This window comes from Spodoptera frugiperda, chromosome 31 (assembly GCF_023101765.2).
Source record: "Spodoptera frugiperda isolate SF20-4 chromosome 31, AGI-APGP_CSIRO_Sfru_2.0, whole genome shotgun sequence".
Lineage (NCBI taxonomy): Eukaryota > Metazoa > Arthropoda > Insecta > Lepidoptera > Noctuidae > Spodoptera > Spodoptera frugiperda.
Window position 1 is genome coordinate 9,621,246 of NC_064242.1, and position 21,507 is coordinate 9,642,752.

The following is a 21,507-nucleotide window of genomic DNA, read 5'->3' on the forward strand; positions in this document are numbered from 1 at the left end:
GCGCCGGAATATATTAATTTGAATTTTACAAAACTAATAGCAATTCGTTAAATAAAAATTATCCTTGAACGTATGTTAAGTGGTATTGTAAATTAAATCGTATATGGTCGAATTTCGACCACTAGGCGACCACTAGTATATGTAAATACCATACTATAGTAAATAGATTCCCTCTTTCTACGTATATAATAATTAAAACCAATGCGCGTGGAAAAGCTTGGTGTAGTCTTTCAAAAAATAAAGATGTATAAAACTATTAGGATAATTAACTAAAAATCAAGGTTTATTCACGTACATTAATGGAGGAAAGCTCTACTAGTTTCGAGACACAGAGGGGCTCTTCATTATGAGCAGCGTGTGTCGACACGACGACGTCGCGCAGCCTACTGGCAGTATATAATTTAGGATGTCTCACGATAGTTGTTATAAAACTACTATTAGATTAAAAACATATTTAATAGCTTCCAATAGTAACAATACATCACACTTTTTTTCACGGATTACTAATAAAAACCCAAACCATAACGGAACAAGGTGAAATCTACACTAATAATTTAGACGAACCTTTACTAATATCATATTTATTTACAACTTCCAAACACACTTAATAAAACAAATTGATTCGTACTTTCTATAGTGTCGACAGGACGGAAACATTAATCATAAAACAGGAAACTCAGTACCTACTATAGCCGTTTAAACTCATCAAGTAGGGTTGCTTATGTACCTACATTATGTTAGAAATAATAATCGTTAGATATATTTTGTCTCGCTTTTTTATATTCAGGAAAGATACATAGGTATATGATCATAGGTTTTAGTTTTAGACAGCCGAGTGTCGGCTATTAGGAAAAAAAATACAAGTTATTTCTTGATCTCGTCAGAGTTTAAATTAAGAACGCTCAGAAGGATGGGCCTTCTGAGCGTTTCAACACCAGATGTATGTAGAAATAAGAAAAAACCCTTTAAAAAGATTTGCCAAATAAATTGTCTACTTTACAACAGAAATCTAAACTAACGATGAACTACCAATGAAATTCAGAAGAAAACTACAATAAACGTGCTCACTTAGTCAAAGAATAAAGTAACTAATGAAACGACAAACCAATTAAGACTTTACAAACAGCATGAATGTTGTTATCTGGGGGCACGGCAGTGCCCCGCCAAGTCGAGCAAAAAAAGCGGCACGGCCGTACCATCCTTTTCTCGAAGCAATTCGGGCCTTTTTCGACCCCTATAATTCGGTTGTGGATAAAGCAAGAAACCTGAATCTTCAGTAACTAATCCGGCATTGTATAAACACGGAATATTTAAAATTTCAGTCAATTTGAACCAGTAGTTTAAGAATGACAACTTGTTAAAGTTTCTAAATTTTGTCACTCACTGACTCACCGATCATCAAAAGTCCAAGGCACTTCTAGCAGACTTAGAAGCTTCATATTTGGAATACATATAGAGTTTAGTGTCTTAATCATGGGAAAACTTAAATATTTTGTAATTTCGGTCCAGTTTTCCAAATACACCAACTGCATCAATAACTTTGTAATCCCATATAAATATATGGGATTACAAAGTTATTTATGCAGTTGGTATATCATAAGACCTTTAACAAAATTCGTTAGAAGTAGATGGTATCAAAAAGAAAGGCTCTACAAAAAGAAGTGAGATCCCATCAAAAACATCCTGTAAAAAACCCAAGTCTCGCAGCTCAGTCTTTCTACCATCAAAAGTTGTGAGATCCATGTAATACCAAGTCGGTTAATCTATTTAGTGTCTACTTGAAGGACCTTCTATCTTAAGTTATTACATATGTTATTATCATGCCAATATTAAAAATATTTAACGTTTTAAACAAATAGATCGACTTGGACATCGCTTGATTTGATTATTAGTATGTATCACACTACACAGCACGACGGGCCAGCGACCAACAGGAACGAGAGTTTCAATCGCGTGAGGCGCGAGAGACTAAAGAATCTAATATAATATTGTAATATTCATTTTGTTTTCATGCGATGTCCAAGTCGATCTATTTGTTTAAAACGTTAAATATTTTTAATATTGGCATGATAATAACTTATGTAATAACTTAAGACAGAAGGTCCTTCAAGTAGACACTAAATAGATTAACCGACTTGGTATTACATGGATCTCACAACTTTTGATGGTAGAAAGACTGAGCTGCGAGACTTGGGTTTTTTACAGGATGTTTTTGATGGGATAATATTTAACACAACGAATGGATTCCATTCCGTCTGTATTTATTTTTAGCCCTACCAGACAAACACGTCGCGAAACAGTCCAAATATGTCCAACCAAAGTCTGACAGCCCTATCCGCGGGGAATTATGCTGAGAATGTCATTAAGGGACGCCCTTCACCTTACCTACAGCGATGCTTGTCACTCAGTACTGTCTTTCAACGGACGCTTTTTTGGTGCGTATAAAAATATAAAATGTTCATTAGTGCGACATCAACACTGGGGACGATTTATTTTGCTTACAACGGTATTAATGGACGGTAAGAACGCTTTGCTTAAATCTTGGATACTGAAAATGAATTCTGAAATTAAAGAGAAAGCAGTTTGACCTACATATATTTCGCTGAAGAGATTGAGGAAGAAAAAGGAAATAGAGGTGTTATTTTATTTTGTTGTATGAAAAATAACCATTCTATCACTAACTAGTGCTAGCGTAGTAAAAAAGATCTGAATGTTCATTAAACTTTCCAAAGCTAAAAGGCCAGTAACAAAAATAGGACATTTTGTTTTCAAATTATTCTTGAAATCACTGAATACATTACAAATTCCTCTTTTTCTACGACAATCATACGCTACAAACCGACGTTCAGAACATAAAACCATTAGTTTCAACCATTTCTCTGGTACAGTCGAGCAGTCTGCGATCACCAAATTAGGCCGACTACACATTACGTGACGCTCAGACGTGATTACAGCACGTGCTGCAAACGTGAGCCCCACGTCCGTGACTGGCCGCGTAACAACTGATAAGCGGGATAAACTGCAGATAGTGTGATGTCATTCTTCATTGCTAACATCAGAAGGGACTTTGAAAATACTTTCTTTGTACACGTGCTTTTGTGTAACAAGTTCTTGTTGAGAGACAGGTTATTTGGACTAAACAATTTTTTGGACTCTGAGCTCGTGAAAGACGTAATAAAAAGGCCAATTGATTCTGATCATCGCCTTAAAAAAATCTACGATGATCTGCATCGCATTCAGAGCAGCATTGACATCTTAATGCTCCACTGGATAACTTTTTCTGGTGCACGAATAAAAAATTATAAAAAGTGGTATGGAACATTGTAAAGAAGCAAAAGAATTTCTATTGCAGAAAAAATTGCGATTTTTCGAAAACTTTCATCGTTTAGCTGTGAATGTAATAGGCACTTACTATTTATTTAAAGAACCGTTTAATCAGTAATGAGCATCGTTCAGCTGAACCACCGTTAAAATCCGTTCGTGGTTTGAAATTAACATCCAAAAAGTATTACAAAACTACTTTGCACAGTTCTAATCAATGCAAATTCTTCGAAACGAATTCTAAATCGTAGACAACCTGAAGTGCATTGAACTTGACAAAAAATTACTGTACTAATTGGTGTTTTATTTTGAAAGTCCAGAAACTTAATAATGCTATAGAATTTAAACAAAATATGTCATCAAAAATAGCGGTACATGCATTACTGTTAAGAGCTCACAAAAATTCAATTAGAAGTAAATGTCAACACGGACTTATGGAGGTCGAAAACGATGGGTGTGCGATAGGACCCATACTGGTCACGAGACGTGACTATGATCATGTTTACGACTAGCATTCAGTTATTTGTAACTTAAATACATATTTTTTTTCTCTTAGTGCAGCAAGTTACTTTGGGGGAATTAAAAAAATATATATGAAATAGATGACTGAAATTGCAGTTTCGGTTATAAAAGTAGGAGTAAGATGGGAGATTAGAGTTATCTAGCCGATTAAAAATAAACTATTAGTTGAAATATCAAATAAACTGTATACCTTACTCTTCTTAAAACATTAAATCACAAGACAATGCGTGCTAGCTTATACATAGAATATTGTCATTTTTGCAAAGATAAAAGTCTTCTAATAAGGGGATCCGCATCCTGAAGGAACTCCCGTCTTATAACGACTTAATGATCTATTGAATACAATAGATACTTCAGGGTACAACGCAGCGTATTGACAAATTTCCCCACCATACCTCTTAAAGGGGGAAAAGGCAAAAAATGATTCAATTAATCAAATAGTCACGGCGTGACTTTGAAGATCTTCCCGATGTGAATTGACGACATTATTAGTCTTCCCTCGTAACGAGTCATCGGAGGGCGTATTTCAATTTCGTCTAATGCAAATTTAATACGCTCCCCACGACCCCTGAAGGGTTCTAAATCGAGTTTCTTTGTTTTCCTCTACATGTTTCGCCCTTAGCAGAAAAAGTAAGGATTCTGTCCGTCTTTGCAAACTTAATTGTTATTCCTTGGGGCCCTAGTGTTAAACTGTATGCTATTAATCTTGATTAATTAAAGGTTTAAGAAGGACCCTCTGTTGTTTTTTTAATTTTAACAGGGTGATGGTGTTAGTTGGTCTAATTTGATTACAATGGCAGCAGAACGAAAATTGAACAACAAACAAAGAAACATTTGGAAAACCAAACATGCCATTTTGTTGGAATTTTCTTAAATAAACCATGGTTGGTCGCACATACAGACCACATTTAACTTTAACCAATCAATAGAAAGAAAACTTGGTAAAGTGAAATGTACTTATTTTTCTTTCAAGTACAATTTCATAGAAGGTAATTGACGTTCCCCAGCAGAGTTTTTAAAGCATTTATAAAGTAAATCTTGTGTATGGTAAAATTAACATTGATAAATTGTCAACAAGCAATTAGATCAAAGGTCACCCAAATTCACAGTCGCTTTTGAGTTCAGCAAATTGAGCAAAACGAAAAACATCTAAAAAAGTCCTCATACTATTAAAAGAGACGCAGATATCACAGAAAATTTGAAAGGTAGTGGGCGGCCAAAGGTCTTTGACTTCAGCTCCTAGATAAATATAAGACGTATTTTTAAGGTCTTGTTCGAGGAAGGTACGTAATCAAGAAAGCCATTCATAACTGATACACAATTTCTTCCCGTATAATATAGGTCAAGGGTTACAAAAAAAGCACCACTAATTTCGATATTTGTAATATTAATCTCATTTCTCATTTGTCTCATTGTTTTCCAAACAGCGATAGTGTAAACAAAAATTTGTGGATCACGCAAAGAGTTGCTGCGTGTACCAATCGAAACCGCTACCCGTTGCGCGGCAGCCGGTTTCCCAGCCACACACCAACCATGCCATCAATTTCACACCGCCACGGAGAGATTTTATAGAAAAACTGGAAAAATGACATAAAGTCTAGTTTTTCTTTTGGCCACGCAGGCAAAGCCTTGAAACAGCTAGTAGGTAACAATAATAAAACAGAATTGTTTGAACAAAATTATTTCCACAAGTCTGTGTTAACACAATCCCGTAATGTTTTTCATGAATACTAAAGTGAAAAGAAACTGAATAATTTTTCGTGTGAAACTGACGAATTAATGCTGTTATGTTAGATTTCTTTTATATGTTTATGTAGAGCAGTCTTTCAAAAAAGTACGTTAATTTAGAGTTCAAATAAGAACTAGGTTTGACTTTTGTGTAACGACTAATTAGCAGTCTTTGTACTAGATAAGATAATTTATCTTAAAGACACGATGGTTTTTTTATAAATGCATAGGGTATACAAATTAAAGTGTGCTCAATTTTTGAAGACAAGTTTGGTGATTTATGCCATTATTTTTTATAAAACCATGCATAATTATTTTGGCTTACAGACAAATAACTTTACAGACAATTAAATTTTGCAAAAAAATAACTGTTACAAAAACGAATACCCGTAAAATATTTGAAAAACTTTGGATCGAAGTGAAAAATCGAGCTAGTAAAATAAAGCGTTTAGATTTAGGCCATACATTTTCAATGGATTTAAAACACAAAAATCTCTGTTCAAACACTAGCATGCCACGTAAAGCAAACTCACGTTGGACCAACTCCATGGTACTCGTTGGTACTGATCGTTCAATAAAATTTATGAAAAATTACTATTTGGGTGATTATGTATAAAGATGTTTTACAGTTTAAGCCTCAAATTAATTTAACGAAGTTTTTCGGTACGAATGGACTTGCTCGACCGGAGTGATACCACGACCTCACAAAAAACCGACATGAAGCAACGCTTCGGTAGTGTTTTGTTGTGTGACTGAGGTTACTGGAGCGCCAATTATTAATTGACTCTGGTGTTTCGGGTGTCCATGGGCGGTGCTGATTGCTTACTATCATGTGATCTGTCTACTCGCTGCAGAGTACCAAGCGAGTTAGCGGGGCTTCGACTTGAAAAGCACTGCCCCTTGCCTCGCTCAAAACGAGAGAAGTCATTGGAAGATTTTCGGCTTTAAAAAAACCATAAAAAAGAAACAACCTAAAATTAACCAAACTATAATCTAAAAAACTTTATGTCATTCCTAACGATCAGTTTACCATGTTACCAAAATCTTTGTATAAGATGGATATTATATTTTCACATTTTTATAGATTGTATAGATGACCTTCAAGGTCGTGTCCTGTATGTATAGTATATACAGCCTTACAAAAGTTTATTCGTCGTGCATTTAAATTGTATTTTCTCATACACACGACTGAACATCAGAAACATGTAACTTTGAAAGAAACCGTTCGAGGAGATATTTCTTAGAAAAGCAATCGGTTTTCTTTTACATGTGTTATCTGAATTATTGGTAAATCGTGCCTTAATATCTACAGTTTGCACGAAAAACTACGTTTAGATGCCTTTTTTACTGTTTTGCCTGAATTATTCGACTGTCCGATCAGACAAATAATCCTCAGTGAGAACAATCTGAAGACTGTCGTCATATTTCTAAGTTGTAAGAAGACTACTATGATCAGCTGAGAAATACATTTACACTACAAGTGCGATATTGATAGTTTTACATAGAATTGATGGAAATTATTCTGGAGAAACAATAACAATTATATATCTACAAGAACATCTCAGTTAAGCTGATTATCAGAACTGATTACAAAGACCACCCTATGTTATTAAAACCACAAAACATAGCCCATACAAGTATCTCGCGAACAACATAGTGAACAACAGTAACGCAAGTATGGCACATAAAATTACATTTTATTCAGCACTCAGTAAAGTCGTTAATCGGAAAATGTTGGTATAATTCTCGTTGCTGACGGTCTATAAAGAGCAACTTAGTAAGTAAGTACATTGTGTATAAGGAATTGTATCGCTGAGTATTTGGGGGGAATTGGAGGGAGGCTGTCACATATTCACTTACGTGAGATACAATGTCTGTGATATAAAAGCCTTTTTTAGTTTGTTGGAAATCAATATTACCTGGTACGGATGATACGACTATGTATTGCCTTAAAAGAAGTGGCTAAATGTGCGTCGACTGTTACTACACAGTTAGATGCTGTCGTGCTTTTTGTGGTATAAGCCGGTAAACGAGCATACGGATCACCTGATGGTAAGCAATTACCGCCGCATGGACACTTGAAACACCAGAGGCATTTGAAAAAGGAGGAATTAGGCCTTCGGTAACCTCACTCACACACCGAAATACAACGCAAGCGTTCTTTCACGTCGGATTTTTATGAGGCCGTGGTATCACTCCGGTCCAACCGGCCGTTCCTTCCGAAGCACGATTCTCCCATACTTAAACTAAAATGTTTTTAAGAGCATTATGCAGTATTTAGCGAACTTATTGATATACAAACAAGATTTCTTCAGACTCATGCTTAGAATGAGACGACCGATATCTGAACGGATACTACAATCACAAATATTTTATTAATACCTCTAGGTTCTTTCTAATAATGTTTTCCTCATACAAAAACACTTAAATATTGTCTTACAATTAATTTCAAATCTTCTTAACTCTCATCTTGGCCCATTACCTTTCCTATCTCCAACATAAATTCAGCATCTAAACACATGTACTCCGAAACTAACAAACGAAGGTGGCTTCAAGCCCACCCCTCACTTAACCCTCTGAATGTATTCGAACATGGATCTTATCTGCATTGTGGCTCTTATTGCGGCCGTATAATGATGTCAACACATTACAGCCGTGTCCCGAGCACCGAGCGGTACAATAGACCCGGTATGTATACTTAGACGTAGAGGCCCGATGGATACGTCTTCAAGATACGTAGATTAAAGTTTATGGGGTTAACGTTCCATCTTTTTTTTATGTTCTTTTTCCACTATGTTGGGAAAGGGACGGGTTAAGATGAAGCAAATAAGTACGCAATAAAGAGTGCGCAAGATTCCTAAGGTTGCGTTTTTTAAAGTTTCCAAAAATCAGGGAGTGAGCTTTTAAGTTCTTTATCTTTTATAATTTCGACTGTGACGTTGAAATTATTTGTTTTACTGATCATAAAACGTCTGATGCATTCCAAATAGTTTAGCTTGCTAAATGTGTGATTATTGACTAGGCAACAGCTGGAAAATATTGCGAGTTTCGTATCATACTAAAACTGGCACGTTTGGGACGTGTGTATGTCTAGTCTAGAGTACTCTCTCTAGAAAAATGTATGTTAAGATCATGATCAACTTACCACATGAAAAAAGGTCTGACCGAGACTATAAATATCTACTTTTACTTTACATAGGAACATAACGTAGGTATTCCTTGACAAAAATAATATTTTCTAAATATAAAATACTTGTATACCTACATTTCCTCTTCACGATAGTCTACCCACGGAAATCTATCCAAAAATATATTAGTTCAGTTATTTTAGGATAAGTTCATGAATAGAACTTTCGGTGGACTTGTTTCTGACCTTTAAATGAGGTGACCGGAAAAGTCATCGATGAACGAGACGACCTGTTTTTTGTCTGTGATCTTACTAATATTAGAATTGCAAAAGTTTGTTATTCAATCAAGTCAAGACAGTTGAAGAAGTTTGGGACATGGGTAGATTATAGTCTGGAATAATATGTAGGCTAAATATCTAGATGAAGATAATTCTCACTTGGTAAACAATGTGCTCAACATTCTCGTGTATCGAGAACGTAAAGTAAACTCAATTCATGTTCTTACAAATCTAAAATTATCAGAAACTTAGCTTTACTCAACATTTTGAAGACAGCGATAGTTTTTAGTAACACGTCACTAAATACTATCTATACTTTGGCACCAGTACTATTATCTGCTGAAAAAGAAACCCTTTCTTCAAAACTACGTAACGCTCATAAACCCAAAGATAATGAATAAAGGATTAGAATATTCCCAAGAGATGAGTCACAAGAATATTGTAAATATTTTCTTAAAATGTTCACAAAACAATAGAACGGGCGAAGAAGTGCTAATGCAGGGTTAGATAAGCCGTTTACCTGTAGTGGTGTAACACCGGATGTCATTAATGGAGGGTTAAAATGAACCATTATCAGTCAAGGCGATAATATTAAATATTAAAATGCAAGGTTTTAATAAGAATTATGTATGCATAGTGTGAAAAGAAGCATAAGTTAGTACCCATAGAGTTTTAGAGTTTTGTTAATATTTCAGATAAGTGTAGGTAAAGAACCATGTCGCCTAGTGACATTATTGTGCGGATTATAAAATTCTAAAGAAGTATGAATGAATAACTTTGTGTTAGGTATTTTGTACAACTCCAAGGGATAACAGCTGTAAACTAAATACGTATAGATGTTCGTTTCATTCTACCTAACTAGAAGTTAATCTAAGTGTGGACTACTACTAGGGTTCCCGCTCAAAGAGCAGGAGTAGGAACGGGATGGTATTTAGTCCGTAAGAGTCAGACACTTTCTATCGCCTCGCTCAACACGAGAGAAGTTATTGGATGATTCTCCTCCTACCTTAAATAAAATTTATTAAATAGAACCCACAAAAACAAAATCACTGCATTTTATTTAATCCCCTATCCACACACACACAACTATAACTAGTACGACACGAAACTCAAAAACACATTTCCTAGAAAATTAGATCAATTGAAATAATTGCATCTAACATTTGCCAACGTTGCGGCAAAACTTCTAGATGAGCTTCTCCAGCACTTTGGTCGTGGTCGCATGGCCCCACGTTACGTGGTGAGAGACGGTATATTCCCAGCTTGTAAATGTACCTACATTACGTTGTTTGCGTTTAGTATTGGGTTGGATTTGAATTAATTTTAGAAGGGTAATTTTGTGATGTGTGTTTGATTAGGTTCTGAAAGTGGTTAGGGGACTATTATTGTGTATGTTCGACGCATATGGTGTGACGTGTTTCTAGTAGGGTAAACAGAATTGTCAAGTATTAGTGTAGAGTTTGGATGTCATAGTCAATTTGAATGTTTGCGCTGAATTTTAGTAAGTTCAATAATGTTTTTATTGTAACTTTCGTGAGACATACTAAATTAATTATTATGTTATCGGCTTACTCACGTATTGTTTTGACGAGGAACTCGACTAGTTTCAAGCCATGCTAGAGGCTCATATTCATGAGCAGCATTCCGCGACAATCGCCGCGTCGTGTGTAATAACATAATAATTAATTGAATAATGTTCTCAGTAGTTTTGCATTGTCAATGTAATTGCATAAATTCAAGGATATTTTTAGCCATAACAACTAATTGCCAGAAATATTTGGTAAAATTAAATAAACTGGTGACTTAAAAGAATCCAATGAATCATTTACCCATTTTAACCTATGTAAATAATACAGTCTCCAATTTCTTAACTAAAACAAAAAAAAAAAAACAACATTCCTTTGCAGAAAAGGAGAGTAGACGTACGCACATACTATTTATTCATTTGTTACCGCCGTTGGGCCGCAAAACAAATATTTGGACGGCTCAACTTTTTGCAATGAACTTTTCTCTTTAACATAAGTTAGAACGCTACAGTAAGCCACATATAATTTTATACGTGGCAACATTTTGAAGTATTTAAAGAGGAATTCACTTGTGGTCGCTTTGTGGTGCAGACCGCCCACGTGGCTGTGGTCATATAACGTCCCATTTTTGCCCATTCTGTTTAATGAGCGCCATTATGACGTCACAGTTTGACACATTAACGAATTAGAATTAGTTTTTATGGGTCTGCCCTGTTGTTAATAGTGATTAAGATTCGTTTAGTGTTGGTAGATGAATTTCTTGACTTTTTTTATTTTGTTAAGGCTATTAAAATCTATGTTTAGCAGAAAGTTGGGTAAGAAAAGAAGGTATGTTAAGTATGTGATGAAAACGAGCACTTTAGTTAGCCCCCTGTAGTACCCGTAGTAGGTTATGGCGGGGTGGCACCGACTCTCAGACAAACATTAGTTAAAAAGAAAATGCTAGAAGAAAAACGAAGACTAACCATTGTTTACTATAGTCATTAAAACCTATACCGTATGTCATGCTGTTAAGATTGAAAATAGATCTCTCTTTTATTCCTCTACTGACCGTATTTTCAAATCACTTTTTACATCTAACATCAAATTGACCTTCACACAAAACAACATTATTAAATATTCACACATTTCTTTTTTAAATAGCCGGCAATATACAAATGTATCCCTTGTCACTCATATTGACATGCTAAGCACCGATCCAAAACAAACTCATATAAAAATATACATTAACTGAGAACCTATAAAAAGCGTAACGTAAATGATATAGGTAAGTACCAGACTACATGCTCTACTCTCGCATTCAACAAGACTTTTCCATTTTTCCCCCCTCTTCGCATCCCGTCAGACATTGCCACAACTGCGATAAAAACATTAGGACACAATAAAACATTTCGTGAATTTTCAAATTTCGTTATGAGTGTCGGTGAAAAAAAAATATTCGAAAGTGCCTCCGTAATGGTTTTTATGAGCTTGCAAACGTGATTTACGCCAATGAATTTGTGTAGGGAAATTCTAAAGTCTATTAAATGTACGCAGATTGGGTGTTTTTGTGATTTACGTTGGCGTTACTTATCTCCGCGACAGTGCCGCCATCTAGCGGTAAATAGAAGTTTTATTACATAAAGCTCTTATATTATTTGATTCTGCAAAAAAATTACTCGGTAAGCTTGTTTGTCGTGAGCAAATTGGTGTTAAATATAATAGATATTTTTTGTTACATTATGTACTTATTTATAAAAACGATACATAGGTATGTAGATACAGGTGCAACAATTTGCTTTTAATGTACTAAAGTTAATTTGTAACATTATAGTTTTCTGTTAGTTGATAAAATATCTAGAACAATTTTATTAAAACTAGGAAGTAATGTAAGTCACGCCTTTTATTTCTATAAAGGATAAGCAAAAATCAAACATCGGATAGATACAACACATATCTTTCGATACTTATATTATAGGTAAGCTATATGTTTAATGGTTTTACATTAGAAACTTAAATAAAAAAATTGAATTAGGTCACCAAGAAAAAAAATTATCGATGTTTTTGATTCCCCAACAACCCTTAAACTCCTAACCCTAACAAAAGGCCGGCAACGCATTTGTAACATCTTTGGTGTTTCGGATGTCTATAGGCCTCGGCGATTGCATACCATCAGGTGATCCGTCTGCTCATTTACCGGCTTATACCATAAAAAAAACATTTTTGTCTAGGTTCCAACGTAGTCGTGGACGCGGTCGGTGTCGCAATGACTGTCGCCTGTCGGACAATATTATTATGACACGTGCAAACCCGACTTTAAACTTGACTATTGTACTCTATTCCAGGTAACTAAATGTTTCATTAACAAAAGTTACCCCTATTGTTAGGACATCGCCAACATTCTTATCAGCAGACTCTTGCTGATAAGTGAAATGCACTATGTCTGAATGCAGTGAGAATTTTTTAAAGTTATTTTTACTTTTTTAAGGATTTTAGGTAAATAGGTATCTGATGTCGTAATCGAGAATGGGGTTTTGCGTGAAATTTTTATTATTATCATTTTTTATTTATTTTTTTATTTGGAGATTATTTCTTGTAGGTTGGTGATGGATCGGGACAATTAGGTAATGTATATTATTATTATGTGTTGAGTAGTTCGGTATCAAAGTTTTAGTTAACAAGGAACGTTGTTGTCTGTCTATGGCTTTGAGGAATATCGGGGGCAATGTAATGTTTTAGAATTATGCCAATTGTAACAATGTTTTTATAACAAAATCGAAGAAAAGCGCGAGAATTTATTTCACACTTATAGATATTTGTCTTATTGCAAGTTTATTATTAACGTTAAGAAAATGATAATTTATTAATCAATACAACTCGCATAGGTTTGTTTAATAAAACTATATAAACATAATTATAATACTACTACTCGCAAATAGCGAACGCAGTATATTCTACACTGGAATACATTAAAATTTTAACGCTCCGGTAACAGCTGACGATGATGCATATTTTTTAATGTCGCTACTCACTACTAGATAGCGCTACTTGCTCTCTCAAAACTCGAGACGAGCTTATGAGGGTTGCGGGGGACGGGGACGACTAAGTTGCGCGCCCCACTGCTACTTCCACGAGTCAAGCGCTCCGCTTGACAGTCGCAACGCAACCGCGCCGCGGGAAGGTCGTGCTACACCTCGCGCCGGTCTATACTTTCGCAATAAATATTTAATACACAAACTGATATCAAACGATAAACAACAATTCATGAGTGAAAAATTTAATCAACTTCGACCAACAAGGACTACTACCACAACATACATTACGGACTACAGTGCAGTGAAATGCTAGGAAGTTTTTCTTCAGCGCTCAAGTGTACCACGTACTTTGTTTCGGAAATGGTGATATCGACCCACGGGGTGTGTTTATGAGACGTTTTGTGGTGAAATGAAAAATCTGTGATAATGTACGCTATTACAGCTGTACTCTGTGCGTTGGTGCACGTCGGCTCGACGGTCTTGCCCTACGGCTCGGACAAATGCGTTCGGGTCTCGGACCGAGGGTCGGACGGCGGCGTGCTCTGCAGGATACGCACTCTTGATGGTGATGGAAGCAGCATCGTCTCAGTGAATTCGGACACAAGCCGGCTGGCTATCGAGTGCAACCATTTACTACTCTTCGAAAGCTCTTTAAGAGCTCACTACTTTAGTCCAGTCTCGGCGCTCACCGATCTGACAATAAGTAATTGTAAATTACTACAAATACCAGACAACACTTTTCATGAACTGAAAAAACTAAAGAAGTTGAAGATACGTTCCAAAAACTTCGAGTGGAGCCCGACTAAGAATTTAGAGTTATCTCTGAATGCTTTCAATGGATTGTCGGAACTGCAGTCGTTGGATCTCGCTCAGAATAACATAAAATTTGTTCCTTCCGGCGTCTTCTGCTCTCTGGAAAACTTAAGCACATTGAATTTGACGCATAATAGAATAAGAACTGTCGGACAACTTGGATTTGGACAAGGCTGTGGATCCAATTTGCACAGCTTGGATTTAAGTCATAATGAAATTAAATCACTGCCTGAAGACTCGGAATTGCTAAAATTAAGAAGTTTGCAACATTTATATCTGCAACATAATAATATCTCTGACATATCAAGTGAAGCTTTCAATGGACTCGTATCAATGAGAGTTCTAAACATATCACACAACCATCTACACACACTGCCCGACGGGCTTTTTGCTAACGCCAGAGAACTGAGAGAAGTTTACCTTAATGACAATACTCTGTTTGAATTAGCAAGAGGAATATTTCATCGCTTGGAACAGCTGATTGTTTTAGACTTATCAAGCAACCAACTAACAAGTAGTCATATTGATGACGGAACGTTCCTGGGATTAATCCGTTTGATAGTTTTGAATTTATCCAACAACGCCTTAACGAGGATCGACGGGAAAACGTTCAAAGATTTATTCTTCCTACAAATATTGAATCTAAAGAACAACTCTATTGGATACATCGAAGATAATGCATTTTTACCGCTGTATAATCTTCATACATTGAATTTGGCTGAAAATCGACTTCATACAATAGATGAGAACTTATTCAATGGTTTATTTGTTTTAAGTAAATTGACTCTCAACAACAATTTACTTGTTAATATTGACCGCAAAGCATTCAAAAATTGTTCCGACTTAAAAGAGTTAGATTTGAGCTCCAATCAACTGTTGGAGGTTCCTGACGCACTCTGGGAACTCTCTTTCCTCAAAACACTTGATCTTGGAGAGAATCAAATATCTGACTTCAAAAATGGTTCCTTCAAAAACCTAAACCAATTAACAGGACTGAGACTGATTGACAATCAAATTGGGAACCTCTCCGTCGGAATGTTTTGGGACTTACCGAGCTTACAAGTGCTTAACATCGCTAAGAACAAGATCCAGTCAATCGAGAGAGGGACTTTTAGTAGAAATATGCAACTGGAGGCCATCCGGCTCGACGGGAATTTCCTGTCTGACATCAACGGTGTCTTCTCAACGCTCGCGAGCCTTTTGTGGCTCAATTTATCGGAAAATCATCTAGTGTGGTTCGATTACGCGTTTGTGCCTAGTAATCTAAAGTGGTTAGACATTCACGGCAATTTCATTGAACACTTGGGTAACTACTACAAGTTGCAAGATGAAATCCGTATAAAGACATTGGACGTTAGCCATAATCGCATAGCGGAAATATCACCGATGGCGATCCCTAATAGTGTTGAACTGTTGTTTATAAACAATAACTTCCTAAATAATATTCATGTGAATACGTTTTTCGACAAAAAGAACTTAACGCGAGTGGACATGTATGCTAATGAACTTGTGCATTTAGAATTAAATAGTATGCGTTTAGCTACAGTGCCGGCAAATAAAAGTTTACCTGAGTTTTATATCGGTGGTAACCCGTTTCAATGTGACTGTACAATGGAGTGGCTGCCGATCATAAACAATATGACCGCTATGAGACAATACCCGCGTGTGATGGACCTAGAAAACGTTTTGTGTAAAATGACGAACACTCGAAGTGGAACTCATGTGCCCTTAACTAATTTAAAGACTACAGACTTTCTTTGTAAGTATGAGACTCATTGTTTTGCAATCTGTCATTGCTGTGACTATGATGCGTGCGACTGTGAAATGACATGCCCTCAAAACTGTACCTGTTATCACGACCCATTGTGGAATACTAACGTCGTCGACTGTTCCGGACAATCTTCAATGGAAATACCGCATAAAATACCTATGGATGCAACCGAGGTATTTTTAGATGGAAATAATATAAAAGAACTACAAGACCACGTTTTTATTGGAAGGCAGAAAATGAGATCGCTGTACGTGAACAACAGCAATGTCGATAGCATACAAAATCGAACTTTTGCTGGCTTGAATGCTCTCCAAATACTCCACTTGGGGAACAATAAGCTTAAAGAACTGAAAGGATACGAATTCCTACAATTGAGTAGTCTGAAAGAATTGTTCTTACAAAATAATCTCATTAGCCATATCGCCAACATATCATTCCTTTCTCTAAAATCATTAGAAGTATTACGCCTTGATGGCAACAGACTGGTCGACTTTGGTGTATGGACTTTTAACAACCATCCTAATTTGAAAGCTTTGTCACTCGGCAACAACCTGTGGTCCTGCAAATGTCGGTACTTACAAGAGTTAACTGCTTATTTGGCTGAGAATGCGCAAAAAATCATCGACATTACCGACGTATGGTGTTGGAACGGCGACGCGAAGCCGCCACAGAAAAAAGAGCTCAATTTAAACGGTACGGCCTGCAGCGATTATTATGCTGATAATTCAGTCATCGGAAACATGCTTGTGTCCAACTATGTTCCCATGATGGTCTCAACACTCACCGGCTTTATGTTAATTTTATTGGCCCTGGTCGTACTGTTCCTTTTTAGAGATTCCCTCAGAGTTTGGCTGTACACAAATTGTGGCATAAGAGTATTTTCATTCTCTGGCGCATTTGAGGAGAGCCAGAAATTATATGACGCCTACGTTTGCTACAGCCCGAAAGATGAAGAATCTGTCGTTCAATCGTTGGCGAATGAGCTAGAAAATGGGAATCCATCATACCGGCTCTGCCTCCATTATAGAGACATTCCACACCACGGCGCTCAGTACATGCAATGCGCGCCGCCTGTCGTCGAGACCGCGGAAGCATCGAAACGAATAATCATCGTACTAACGAGAAATTTCATGCAGACGGAATGGTCTCGATACGAATTCCGACAAGGGTTGCACGACGCGTTGAAAGGGTGTATTTATAAGCTAGTACTAATAGAAGAATACTCTGTTGTGGCGGATGCGATGTGCGACCCCGATTTGCGGCCCTATCTAAAAACAGGGTCGCGATTACGATGGGGCGAGAAAAGGTTTTGGAAGCGCCTCAGGTACATGATGCCGGAATCTCAACCCAATCATAAGGCGCGGAGTCACAACTATAGAAAGAGTTTGAATACTTATACGTTAGATTCATCGGTGCCTAACGGTGGAAACCGCACATTACCTTTTCCCGAGAGATCACCTGTGTTGGGAGGAGGTCAAGGTGCTAGTGCCCCACCGGAGTATAGTAGTGAGGTGCGACAGTCGCCGTCAGCCATGAGGCAGACGCAGGCGGTCGCGTACGGGCCAGATGGTCGACCGATCTCAGATCATATTTACTCATCAATAGACTCTGATTACTCCTCGCTAGAGCACGGCATGGCCCCGGGCAGGCGGCGGGACATGCGCCAGTGGCCCCCGCCGCCCCCTCTTGTCGACACGGGCAACGCCGTGCAAGCTTACCTAGTCTAGACGGGCACCTGCCCAACTTCCAGTCACAATTGTAAATATTGTAGATTTAGTAGCGCGCTGTAAATATTGTAATTAATAGATTGTAAGTGCTATACCAAATGTATGTAAGTGAACTATTATTGCCTGTTCGTTATCATGTGTATAGGTATTAAAATTTTAAAGACTGCTGTAGTATATGATTGTAAATAGCAAAAACAAGTGATCACTCTATATTATTATCAGTAATGGTTATTTATACAAATAAATTAAAATGATAAAGATTTATAATTTGATATTTTTATTTGACAATCCCTGATTACAAAATACACACACACACATACATAACACTCGTAATATTCTAAAAGCTTCAGAATGTTTCTTTGCGATATTAGCATAACAAGAGAACATGAACATTCATTAAATGGAAAGACAATACTCAACACAATAACATCAGAAGTTAATTAAGTAAATGACCAAACAAATGGAGTAGCAGTAATTTTAATTTAACAAAAAGCTCAGCATATTTCAATCATGATACTGCAAATGTAAACAGTATTTACATATTTATGGAAATCTGATCATTGTACTCATAAAACACGCTCAGAATTCCACTGTAGTAAATTTCAATGACTGAAATATTTTACCATAATATTTAATACATATAAAATTGTATTTGATTACAAAAATTACACAGTAAAACACTGTTCATCACATGTATCAACACTTACAATACAGAATACAATTACATTATGACAGTAAAATTTAACAAATAAATCTTTCTCTATACACAAAAAGTAGTGACATTGTAACAGCTTATTTTCAAAACAATTCCATTGTTTCTTTTTTCTCTATTTTTAAAATAAACAATTGTATTGTTGTCCTACTCTTAGTTAGTCAGCCAAAAGTACCTGAGTTGCATTATTTTTGGAAAAACAATTCTGGCATAACATTTCATGAGTCATACTTTTTTTTTTAATACAATTTTATAACTTTTTTTAACTTACATTAGTATTATACAGTATTTATAATACTGCTGATGACAAAATTGATTGCGCAATACTCTCAATGTTCTTAATTACAGCATTGATGACTTGATGTGCATAGTTAAATCAATAGCATAGCTGACAAAATTATAATCTAATTTTTCACTTATTAAGTCATTTATTGAAACAAGTACCAGTCATTGAAACGAGGCCTTAAAATCAATTACATAAGAATGATCATCGATTAATTTTACAACAAACAGTTTTATGTAACATTTTTTATTTGGAGAATAACACAGTTACAAGCCTTTTAGTTACTGAAGGGGTAAGCAGAGGTGTAAGTATTATATTATCTAATATTCATAATGAAATGAAGTGAGTGAGTGTTAGTATAATTAAGCACAGTATTAACTAATTATTGTCTTTTCATATCGAATGTTTTTGTAGCTTAGGTACACATAAACAGTTACTTATTTTCAATGCATATTCTTACAAAAACTTGATAACTATTCCTATTATCGGACCTGACAGCCAAATCATCACACATTCAATGGAAACAAATAGTTTCATTATAGAAAACACATCTAAACAAAATTCAACATGAAATGAATTGATGTGTTTCTGAACAAAATTTTCTAAGAAAAAAAAAATATGAGAGAGAAAATACTCGTACATAATGCCCCATTTCAACTCGATTTATAATATAAATGAGGTTTGTAATACAAAATTTATAATACAAATGTGTTTGAGTGGATATTCATGTTTTTCTCACATATTCAAATGAATGTATTTTGTGGTAGCTACCACCTATTTTTATGAGACACTCTATGTATGCCTATAATATACATTTTTCTTAACATGCGTAGGTTCCGATATCTTACGCGTGTGAAACAGGTTGAATTATATAGATGTTGCTGTCACTTTCTTTCTTGTTATTTTTGTATGTGTTAGACACGTACGGAAATATAGTTACTCATAGTGGGCTTAGCATCACATAGTACATTAATTTATCTGTAACATTTAACGTTTTATACAGATTGTATTATGTCTAATTACTTTTTGCCGCTATGTTCGTGTGGTCAAATGAAAATAGCTCAAGCTTCATAACTCTAGAACCAAAGGTTATAAGATTTGAGATGTGTAAGAAAGAGAAAGAAACTTACAAACTTTTACATATAATATTAGAAGGAATAGTACAATCCTACATATATGTGAAGCTGCATAGATATTTGCTGTTGAGAATTTTGAAATCAATATTTTAATTACCTAAAGTTTTAAATTACATGTTCGGGTTATTATGGCCTAAAGGAGTAACTTTGATCCAAAACCTCCATAGAAGTCTAAAATAAACCGTATATTCGTTTTTAACTCGTCTAACAGTTTGGGTCATAATTAACCCCCAGGGTCAAACAAACCCGATATTACGGTACGAATTATTCATTTGCAACTTGTTTCTTTACATTCATTGTCCAATATGCGTACAAAAGCTTTCTTAAAAAGATTTCTCTTTCCATATACCTACATAATTATTCCTAATTTTATCTGACCACTAATAAAAAGATAACACGAAATTTTATACAATCCATTTTGAACTTTATGCTCAGAAGGCAGAGTTGATAATATGATGAAGGTCATTCAACTGATTTTGTTCCTTTGAGAGTTTAATGAGTGGAATTAATGTCACGGTTAGGTTGTGCAGTGTAGAGGAATTTCACGCGTAAAATAAACATGACAATACTATGGTATACATGTGTGTGTAGGGATTGTAGGGATACAGTATTATTTTATAGGTCTGCTATGGTAAGTTAGTGTAGTGCTTGTCGATTAGTAAGGAGGTTCTGTGAAGGAAAATACAGGGTGCCCACTGAAAGTCTCAGTAATTTGGCTTTGTATTAATGGTATCTACGAGTAAATGGTATGATTTGCTATTGTTTATTACATGAAACTGTACCGTATTTTTTATACCACAACGGTGGCAAGAAAGCACACGGCCCACCATGGTAAATGGTTACCTAGGCCTATGAACGCTTGCAACACTTGGGGTATTATATGCGCTTTGCCATACAAACAAACATATTTATAAGATAGATTAAAATATGGTTTCAATTCTTTAACATGATTTTAATTATGAATATTATTCTGGCTAAACCCGTTAACGTTAAATTTGTTGACAGTACCTATTGCTAAAAAATTATATTTCACTAATACTCAAACGAATTTGCGATGAATTTATCAATCGCATCTTCAGAGTTATCTACGAAAAACGGCTTAAAATCTAAAAATCATCTAAAACTTAGAAAGATACAAGAATTCAATGAAATTGCTCCAAACACAATCTTGGCATGCACACACCAAAATAACGTATATACAAAGGGAAGTAAATTGACGTATTTTATTGTCAGTGGTACATTATTTACCATAATCGGAAATTCACTTTGGCGTATGGCCAGTAAGCTTCCTATATCACTCGGCGTCGACTGAGATTCCGTGTTTTCATTCGGTTCTCGGAATTTGAGAAGAATACAACTGAATCGTATTGAGGCCGTTATATCCGATAAGTCGGATTTCGGTTAGTGAAAAAATATCGTGTTATGAAATTGATTGATATGATTGATTTTTCTGTTGGAGGTAACTTTCGTAGCCGTATCTCAATCGTGTGTTGTTTAAATATTGTGTTAGGTTGATAATGAGATTTTAAAACGGAAAAGTAGAAATGC

The 21,507-nt window shown here is 35.7% G+C and overlaps 1 protein-coding gene across 1 annotated transcript; it reads left to right on the forward strand.

The window, feature by feature from the left end:
- Positions 1 to 13,620: 13,620 nt before the first annotated feature.
- LOC118276460 (toll-like receptor 7) lies at positions 13,621 to 18,095 on the forward strand. The gene has a single exon (XM_035594786.2). The coding sequence runs from the start codon at positions 13,944 to 13,946 to the stop codon at positions 17,826 to 17,828; it is 3,885 nt and encodes a 1,294-aa protein (XP_035450679.2). The 5' UTR covers positions 13,621 to 13,943; the 3' UTR covers positions 17,829 to 18,095.
- Positions 18,096 to 21,507: the final 3,412 nt, after the last annotated feature.

What these genes read in the sequence shown, in the direction of transcription:
- LOC118276460 (XM_035594786.2), top strand. Translation starts at nt 13,944, where the DNA reads ATGTACGCTATTACAGCTGTACTCTGTGCGTTGGTGCACGTCGGCTCG.